The sequence below is a fragment of the Montipora capricornis genome, chromosome 7, assembly GCF_036669925.1.
Source record: "Montipora capricornis isolate CH-2021 chromosome 7, ASM3666992v2, whole genome shotgun sequence".
NCBI lineage: Eukaryota > Metazoa > Cnidaria > Anthozoa > Scleractinia > Acroporidae > Montipora > Montipora capricornis.
In genome coordinates this window covers 23,692,554-23,702,553 of record NC_090889.1, presented here as the reverse complement: position 1 = coordinate 23,702,553, position 10,000 = coordinate 23,692,554, and the positions used below count along the sequence as shown (strand labels likewise).

Genomic DNA, 10,000 nt, shown 5'->3' with positions numbered 1-10,000 from the left:
TCGATCATTGTGCCGCGGATTTCCTGGCGCTTTCTTCAGTCCTGTTGGTTAGGGCCTTTTTATGCCGTTTTTGTTTTGTCAGGGTATTAATATTGCTTTTTGCGTGTAAGGCCTTATAAAGCCTACCTGAAGCTTTTTGAAAGCCCGTTCTGTTTGATGGCTCTAGTTTGTAGTACATTTCGACACACCTCCAAGCATTTTAATTGACGTTTCAAATGTCTGTTTTTTTCAACTCAAAGGTCCTCAACTATTTTGACTATTTCTTCACTTCTGTATTTACACTGGAGATACTAATCAAGGTAGGTCATGCCAGTGGTAAAGTAGCACACGAGCCGAGAAAGCTTGCACGGTCGGTCGCGTCAGGTTAAGAGTAATGTGTTTCAGTGGTGATAACATTCGCCTGCCTGCCACCGGTGTAACCTGGGTTCGGTTCTCGACTCGAGGTTATATGTGGGTTGAGTTTGTCGTTGGATTTTTTCTCTGCTCCGTGAGGTTTTTATCCGGGTTCTACGATTTTCCCTTCTCCTAACATCTGTAAATTCCAATTCCATCCGGATCAATGCAGGACCTCCCTGAAAACCACCTCCGGGCGAGTGGAGCTTCCTGGGTAAATATTTAAGTTATAAGGATGATGATGATGATAGTTATTGTTATAAATTATGTTGGGCCGACTTTTAGCGTATATTTTTTTTCCCTTCAGTTTGTAGCTCTTGGACTAATCCTCCACAAGGGCTCCTTTTGCCGAAGTGCTTTCAATCTTTTGGATTTATTGGTCGTGTCCGTTTCTGTAATCTCCATAAGTCTCCGGTACGTCATACACACATTCGCTTGTCATTGACACTAGTTATGTTTCTTTTGTTGCTGATAGAAAATTGATTGTTAACTGAAGAGCAGCGCATTTTCTCGACAATTTCAAACCAGATGGAGCGGAGATGCGCGCAACTTACGTGTTGCATACATCCTTCCCCCCCCCCCCTCCCCCCTCCTTCAGCTGTGGTTCCGTCGGTTTGAGAAGACTTGGCGGGAACTTAAGAAGCGACGACGGTATAGCGACATGCCGACGATGACGTAACGTGAAAGCCACTTATACAACAGTGAATCGTTCTTTACACCAAACTCGTCCGTATCTACCCAAGTTATAACATACTTCGCCTAATGGGCTCCTGATTTTGCCCATGCTGTACCAAGTGAACGAGGTAGATTTATTGCAAAATACGGACGAGAGAACAAAGTTGTAGGTGGTTTTCACGTGACGTCATCGCCGCCATGTTAGTGGACGAAAACACAAGACTCTCATTTACTCCTTTTGTTCGTCCACCAGCAGTTGTTATGTGTGTCTCTAGAGTTTGGTTGCAAACCACCCGTATGTTTTCGTTGCTCAACGGTCTTATCTCTGTATGTACAGTACAAAATGAATGCCGCCAGTGCAACGTGGAATTTTTACTCGTTAATCTGGTCAGGTTATTTTTTGTGTTGTTGGCGTCGCAAATTTCCGTTTCGTAAACGGTCGTTACCATTCAGACTACATTGAAAGCTAACCGAATAAAAAGGCTAGGGTTTCTAAGAATGGCATCGACCGTCAAAATTGGCAACGACCGTTTTCAAAAACGGAAATTAGCGTTAGCGTCGCCGTTATCGTTGAAGCGCACGCCATATAAACACTAGGTTGTTTTAAGCGGCGTTTCCTGCAACTGGCATCCGTTGATCCAATAACTTCTCATGCACACTAACTGTGGCACGTCACGTAATCTCCTATCTGCCTTGTTCGTCACGCAGTTGAGTAGGGTCTGCAGATCTAATGAAAATGTGGTTTCCTCTTCTTAGAGATTCGCAGTTTTCTGTGGTGAGAATTCTCAGGGTGCTAAGGGTGCTGAGACCTTTAAGAGCAATCAACAGAGCTAAGGGATTAAAGGTGAGAGGAAAAGAACGCTATAACATCAGGCTCTTTCCGTAAACGTTGGGATTCGGGCAACTTCTTTGTCTGTAGATTCTCGCCTTGAATGTCACGCATTACTGAGCTCTTTTGGCTTATTGCGTGACAACTGCTAGTCGTAGTCCGTGGTTTTTATTAGCGGCGTATGAATTAACAAGTAAAGCTATGATCCCGGCTCGCATAAGCAACATACACAAATTAACTCTGTAGCGTTTAATCTTTATAAGTGACTGCGTATGTTCCCTGTATTTATCCTCGTTCTGGTCGGACATATTCCCCCCGTTCTAACTTCTTTTGGGAACTCTTCGTTCGACTGCGAAAACGCTTACCATGCGGGCTGAAATATAGCCTGCTTCGCAGACAGGCTTAACTGCCGGTATAGTCAGTCCGCGCAACGGTTCCCAAAAGCTTGTTCAGACATCCCGTAGGTTTGGAGGGATTTCTGTATCCCTTTCTGATTGGTTAGATTCTTACGCGCTCTGTGATTCGACGTTTACTCACTTGAAACATCAAGCATCCGTCGTTTCCATGACAGAATCAATGGCTGAAAGGTCAAAAGGCGATGGTTAATTCTTTTGTATATCGCAATTTATGTCGTCGTGTTATAAAAAAAGAGTCACGAAAGGGTATTGCTTGCTAGGGGATGGAAACAATTCGACGCAGTCGCCGAATTTGCGGAGAGTTTCAATTTGTCTTTGCGGATGATCGCAAACAAATACAAATCAAAGATTTGCCTTAGTCCGTAAAATTAACAAACACATTTCTACATACAAGAAATTCCAGCAGCGAGTTTTCCTGCTCAGGTAGGAGACAATCAATTTCAAAGTAATCTTTCACGGCTTTGAACGCTCTTTTCCACCTTTCAGCTTCAATCTCCATTGTGGGTTTCGAAAGTAAATGATGAGGAGGATTGCGTGATTTTTTGAGTGAGTAAATGTCCAATCACAGAGTGCGTAAGAATCTAATCAATCAGATAAGGATATAGAAATCCCTGCAAATCTGCAGTATATTAGAACAAGGTTTTGGGAGCCGTTGCGAAGACGGAATATATCTAGGCTTTTGACGTTGGTTTGAGTTACATGTCCGGCTGCGGTGCAGGCTTGCTATAATCCGGGTGTTAATCCGAGCGGGACTTGAACCCCACGGAATCAATCGCATGGGAAGTCAGCCTCTTAATTTGGTAGGTTATTTCGTCACCAGGGATGTAGATTCTCTTCATCTAACCAACACTTTTCTTTTTACAGCATGTGGTGCAGTGCGTTTTCGTCGCAGTGAAAACCATCTGGAATATCATGCTTGTCACCATGCTTTTTAACTTCTTATTTGCTGTTATTGGCGTTCAGCTATGGAAGGTGGGAGTCCGTAAGACATAAGTCCAAGTTTTTCCAAACTCAAAGAACTTGTCAAATTTTTCGCTGGGAATTATAATTTTCTTTGGCTTTTCACTGTTTTGCACGGAAGACAATCTTGTACTAATATCTAAAACTTGAAGGAAAGGACTATTATTTGTCTTTCGTTTGCACAAGGACTCACGACGTCTGTAGACAAAAGCGTCGGCAGTGTCGCAGAAACCACGCAGCTCTTTCACATCGAATTTCATTGGATGCATCTCTATTGTTTACTGGACCAATCGCGCGATCCGTTGTAAGAGCTGACTGTCCTGACTTCCGTGTAAGCCTGGGAACGAGGGGACTGGGGTTAAAGGGCTTTCGCCGCGAAAAGCCTGCCAGCGTGGTACGGCCATGTTTGGGTGGTCTTCGTATGCAAACACTTTCTTTTTCGTTTGGGTTAAAACATGACCTTTTAACACGTGAATTAAAACCGAGAATACATGGTTATACAGAAATAATTGAAGCAAACATAACATCATTTAGATCTCCAGCTGAAAAGTGGCAACGAGTTGGCGTTTTACAATACGAGTTCTAGTTGAGTTGAGGACAATCAAATCAAAAAAAATTAATGGGTGTCACTGTGAAATCAAGTGACTTGAGGGTAGTGAGTGAGTGGTTCAAGCCTTTAACCGTCTTGTTTTTGTATTTTCAAAGGGAACATTCTTCTACTGCACAGATTCCGAAAAACGATTTAAAGAAGATTGTCAGTAAGTTACGGATTTTCAGCCCTGGAGACTCTTTAGTTTCTCTCTCTGCAACTCCGGAGGATTAGTGTGTCAAATCCTTATCACCGAATAATAAGTGCTCTCTCTTGCATTGACTGGGTGTGTTCAGGAACTGCCCACTAGGAACCGTTATCTCTCATATCCTCTCCTTGGAATTATTGTTTTTTCAGATCTATGTTCAATATAGCGTTCCTACCGCTTTTTGTGCCTCTTAACCATTAAAAGTACAGAGTCCCCGTTACGTCACTTCTGCATAAATTAAATAAGAGATTGAATCTAGAAATAACCTAGTCTGAAGAGACGATTTTTTAGAGAGGCGTTACCAGTTGTTTGCACCGGGTGTTTCCAACTCTGTAACCTTTATGTTCTTGACACAACACTATGGGTAGACCACTGCTGTCTGTTTACCCGTAATTCGATTGAGAGTGTTTTCAGGACCATTGCTTCATTAGAAACTGTACATGTGTCTTGCAAAAACTTACCAAGAGTTCAAATATTTCAAGTGAAATTCACCACCTAGGAACTGGTGCAACGTGAGCAAGAGCCAGATTTTGGTAGCTCCAAAATATAAAGAATGCACAGAATGCTGACTTAACCTTTGTTACATTGTCAGCTAACTTAATGGTGTGTTTCTTTCGTACAGGGGGGATTATTTCGAGTTCAGAGGACCTGGACTGTTAAACCCTGTGGTAAGACAAAGTGTATTTCGCAAAAAAAAGTTTTTTGACTCAGGATTGAGCCGTGAGAACTTTGGATCTTGACTTTTTTTTGTAAGTTTGCGTCACAGATGCGTTGCTTCCCTGTGTTCAAAAAATTTTTGTATTGCCAAAACACTTGGCATAGGTCGTGTTCTGTTTTGAGAAAAATCATTTTCGGTTGGTTTGTTTGATCAACTTTTTCAACCGGCATCAAGTTAGGTTTTTCCCTCAACTTGTCAACGCGGAGAAGTCTGGTAATGACTATTCTTGGGAGTTACCGCGTTTCAACCGAAAATGGTTGGAAAATTGTTCTACTGAGAAACCTCAACCGCTTTAACTTAAACCGGCAGCGGTTGAAACGGTTGCGAGATCCCAGTAAAACACGAGCTTAGTTTACCGTGATTGTCTTCTGCTATCTCTTTGCTGGCAGAAAAAAGAACGAGAGTGGAAAAGACACGATTTCAACTTTGACAACGTTGGAAACGCCATGCTAACACTCTTCACTGTCATGACGTTTGAAGGCTGGCCAGGGTAAGCGAACACGCTCTGTTGGCATTTAGACCCCGTCTTCACATCTGAAATGCCGACAAGAAAAGTTCAGCGACCTTGTTGAATATTTAAGCGGCAAAGACTGGATCTGAGTTTGTAACGTCATCGGATTTGAAATTAGGGAGTTTAAGCAACGACAACGGCGACGGCAACGAGAACTTAATCTCAAAATATAAATTTGCGTTATTTTTAGTCGCTTCGTGACTGTTTCAACGTTTTTAATATGACAAGGGTGTGGTAATTCCTCAAAGATGACACCAGTCGGAACGGCACTCAATTTCGGAGAGAAAATGAAACTTTATCCTTAAGTGCTGACGTTCTTCATAAAACCATATACTTGGCTATTTCACGTTGCTGTTTTGTTGACGATGGCAACGAAATGGACAAAAGTGAAAAACGCACGTGCAGAGCGTGCAAAGCTATTGTTTTTACCCACTAAATATGCAAATTTGTGACGGTCTCGTTGCCGTCGCCGTTGTCGTTGCTTAAGCTACCTAATATCCGGATTAGACCGTCCACGCGATTCCACATTCTTTGCGTATTCAAAAGTTTCCACTCTGGAGAGAGCATTCAAAAAGTTGGGGATTCGCATGCCGGATTCGCCGGATTCGTGTGGACGGAAGGCGAATCCGCAAAAAGAAGTTGCGGAATCAAAAACATCCCGATAGGTGTGGACGGTGCCATAGTCTTAAATTTTATCGATTAACTTAGCTCAAACCAGTCTCAATAATTGTAAGGGAATGCCTCCTTAGGAGAGTTGACTCTACGACACTGTTTAGTAACGGCAATGTTATGGTTTTGCTCGAAGCACTTATAGACCCTTTCGGCTTGTACATTTTGTTTTCCCAATACAGATCATGTGATAATACTCAGGAGGCTTGGTCCTTTGTTTTGTTCGTTAAAAAGAGTGCATATGCCCTCATTTTAATGAACAAGACAAAAGACCAAACCTCCTGAGTATTATCACATGATCTGTATTGGGAAAACAAAATGTACAAGCCGAAAAGGTCTATTATAGCTTAACAAGATTTACTCATTATTAAAGACCGCAACTATTAAAGAGAGAAATTTCGTATCTCCGCGCGGCTATGTAAAATCCTCTATTTACGGAATCGGAGACAACCTAATATTTTCCACGAGATAATTTTGTATGCCAATTTGGTTTGGACAATTTTGTGTGGGTGGGGGAATTTGCCGAATTTTATGTGACAAATTTAGCTGGCACGTCAGAAGTTTGCACTTGCTTCACATGAGATTTAACAAAGATTGCAATGGCCTTCGAGCGTCTTTGGCTTGTCCGTTGTCAAAGTCATTACTGACGTACAAAGAAAAAAGTCTTAAATTTGATGTAAACGCTTGCGTCAAGGGCAAGCGTCAGTGGCTAATGGCGTCAATTTTACTTCTGTTTGTAGAATACTGCAGAATTCTATCGACTCAACTGAAGTGGACGAAGGTCCTACCCAAAACAACCGACCCTGGGTTGCAGTGTATTACATTATTTATATAATCATCATCGCTTTTTTCATGGTGAACATCTTCGTCGGTTTTGTGATCGTAACGTTTCAAAGCGAAGGCGAGGAAGAATTCAAAGACTGTGAACTGGACAAAAACCAGGTTGGCAAAAAGTATGCCCTATGTTAATTGGGAGATCGGTAGGTTGATGTTCTCCCCTACTTTAGATTTAGTTATCTCGCTCGCTCGTGTTTTCCCGCGCTTGGCGCGTGCTGCATGAACTTTACTTGGGGTTCTGATTGGTTCGTTCGAAAGCTGGGGCTTGTTGCTATTGGTCAGAGTAAATAAGTTCATTTCACCACTGAAAACATCTTAGACCCACCCCTCTTTACCCGTCAGAAAGAGAATTTTGTCTTTTAAGAATTATAAGGTTTCTTGTTTTGAGAATTTCTCTTTGGAACCGAAATCGATCGACTTTTTTTTTTATCTTCTTAGCGGCAGTGCATCGAGTTCGCCCTCAAAGCCAAGCCCTTCCGGCGGTACATTCCTGACAGTCGCTTCCAGTTCCATATATGGCGTGTGGTGACGTCACAGGCATTTGAGTACCTCATCTTCGCGTTTATTGTTTGCAACACTGTTGTGCTTATGATGCAGGTATGCTCTGTCCAATCAGTTTCTTCATGCTGAATGCTACAATCGTTCACAATAAGGGTTTTGCTTATTGATTTTTGGGTGTGAATTGAACTGACCAAAGAACAATGGCAGAAACTAGGCAAGAACTAAGCGAAGACCGGCGTGGGTGTCTGTGGCTCCTTTTTTCACCTAGTGTGAACGTCCTGCGCTTTGTCTGCGTCTTCTAGTGTGAACAAGAATTGTTTTCATTTGGTGAAGAGCAGTGTTGGGTCTCTGACGACCTTTGTTTAGTTCGTTTTTCTATTCTTTTCTAGTATTACCAAGAACCCGAGTTGTACACAAGAGTGCTGGATGGCTTCAATATCGGGTTCACCGCTGTGTTTCTTCTTGAGTGTATTTTAAAGCTCATTGCCTTTAAACCCAAGGTGAGCCTCATGAATCCGTTTCTCCGATGCCACCTCCTGTTAGTAAAATCCTCAAGGGAAGGACCTTCTCATAAATCAATCGTTTTTCGTTTTCGCAGAACTACTTTATAGACAGATGGAATCTGTTCGACTTCATCATTGTGGTTGGAAGTATCATCGACATTACCATGAACGAGGTCTCGGTAAGTGATCTCGAAAAAAACAGAAATCTCACCTTTTCTTGGTTCATGCTGTCGCGCGAAGGAAGAACTTTGTCAAAATGCTGTTGTGGAGAATTTCAAGAGAAATCAAAATAGTTTCGTATTTTAAAGTGCCCCTGTGATAAAAAAAACACTCCCTTTTTTCCTTCAGATTTCGAAAGTGTGTTTGCTTAACACCTCTCTGCGCGGCAAATTTTTGAGCTTTGATTTTATCCAAAGGCCGTTTACTTTGTGTGTAAGTTTTAGATTTCACGGTCCGCCATAACTCACGTTCAAAACTGACCGATTGGACCTCAGAGGGTTGGATCCAGGAAAAAGTGACGTATAAGGCTCGAGACTGGTAATACGATAATCATATTATAGTATCTCGAGACTGGTAATACGATAATCATATTATAGTATCAACCGGCTTTGAATAAACGATTATCGTTAGTTCATGACACTGACATAAGGAAAGGAATTCTGGGAATTAAATTAAGATTTAAATCACAACCCAGATATCCGGACCCTGGACTCGAACCTACGATTATTAGCTTAGCTGTCACCGCTCCTAACCACCAAAGCACCGAGTCGCCGTTTGCATAGGTAAAATTTTTAAACACAATCATCTAATTTTTTTGTCATAAGACCGGGCTATGAACGTGCGATAAAACTCGCTAACAAATTATTTTAGACAACTAAAGGTCATGGGTTCAATTCCCACCCTGGTCAGAGTTTTTCTCTGTCCTTGTATTTTAGACAACTACCGAGAAAGGTCCGGCCACAAGGGGGGCTGGGTTGGCCAACAAATTGTCTTTGATTAGTTTTTTTCCATCATCGGTTTGATCTCTCTCACTGCATTTTTAACATTTTGCTGCGGAACAGAGCCTGTTTCTTCGCTTTACCAAGACAATCACTCACCAAAAGTATCTTATACCCAGAAACCTGTATTGAAATAAATGTAATTCAAGTTACTTCTTGTATGGGGGAACTTTTCAATTGCGGTCTTTGATAAAATAACCATGATAAATTTAACAGCGTCCCTGTCACGCATCGTGCTCTCGGGTGTATTGGCTTGGAGATGAACAAATATCTCTTTTTAATACGTTTTAATGTTGTATAATGTCATTTAATTATCCCTAAACGATGACTTATCACTGAGGTTAATCATCGACAACCATTTTTGTAACTTGGGAAGGGAATGTGTTTCTCCCAACACTCTTTCTGGTTCAGTTCGTCATGACGAAACGATCCGGCGGACTCAAAGCTTAAATTAAGTTTCCGCGTTATAAAAAGCATGAACTGCTATCTTCTTAATTTTTTGGAGCAAGATAGCCCGTTTTACTGTTTGTTTGGTGGCTAGTTACGCGCCTGAGGCTGTGGTTTCTTTCGTATCATATTGACGTTTAAGAGCAAGACTTCCAGGAAACCAGAACTATTTTGTTCCACTCGTCGCCTAAACCGACTCGAACAGGATACCCATCATACACAGTAAACCAATCTAACACACCTCACGAGTTTTTTTAAATGACTAAATCGTGCTAAATCATGTTCAAGGAAAAGAACGATTTACTTTCTAGGACGTTTTTCGACGACATCGCGGTATTACTGAACTGGAGTTAGCATTGGAAAGTAGCCCAGACGGACGCGTTCAAAGAATTGTAAGACGATTAATCATCGCACCATTTTTGTTTTTTAAAATGAGCCACTTAACTTTTAACTTAATCAGGCTCTGATAAATTAAACCTTGAGCACTTCTAAACCATTAAATGCGTAAATAACGAAGGCAACAGTAAGAACATTTCTGTCCATTTACTCCTTTACATGTTAATCGTGATCCACGAATAACTTCATTCTATTTGAATAAAAGCTTTTAAACGCCATTGAACATTGACGAAAACATCTGGACGGAGTAATGCTTCAAGTAATTTTGAACCTCACATGTTTCATAACCTAACAATACTGAAATCTTGACTAAGATATTTAAATGCAAAAAATGAGAACCCATAATAATG

At 41.5% G+C, this 10,000-nt stretch overlaps 1 protein-coding gene across 1 annotated transcript in view; it reads left to right on the top strand.

Annotated features, from left to right (window-relative positions):
• The window catches only part of LOC138056498 (voltage-dependent L-type calcium channel subunit alpha-1D-like), a 59,173-nt gene that overhangs the window by 37,312 nt on the left and 11,861 nt on the right, over positions 1-10,000 (top strand). The window contains 12 exon segments of the mRNA XM_068902315.1: positions 240-299; positions 701-807; positions 1,825-1,912; positions 3,178-3,285; positions 3,979-4,031; positions 4,693-4,738; positions 5,178-5,278; positions 6,709-6,910; positions 7,244-7,402; positions 7,696-7,806; positions 7,905-7,988; positions 9,566-9,646. Coding sequence (XP_068758416.1) covers positions 240-299; positions 701-807; positions 1,825-1,912; positions 3,178-3,285; positions 3,979-4,031; positions 4,693-4,738; positions 5,178-5,278; positions 6,709-6,910; positions 7,244-7,402; positions 7,696-7,806; positions 7,905-7,988; positions 9,566-9,646 — 1,200 coding nt within the window.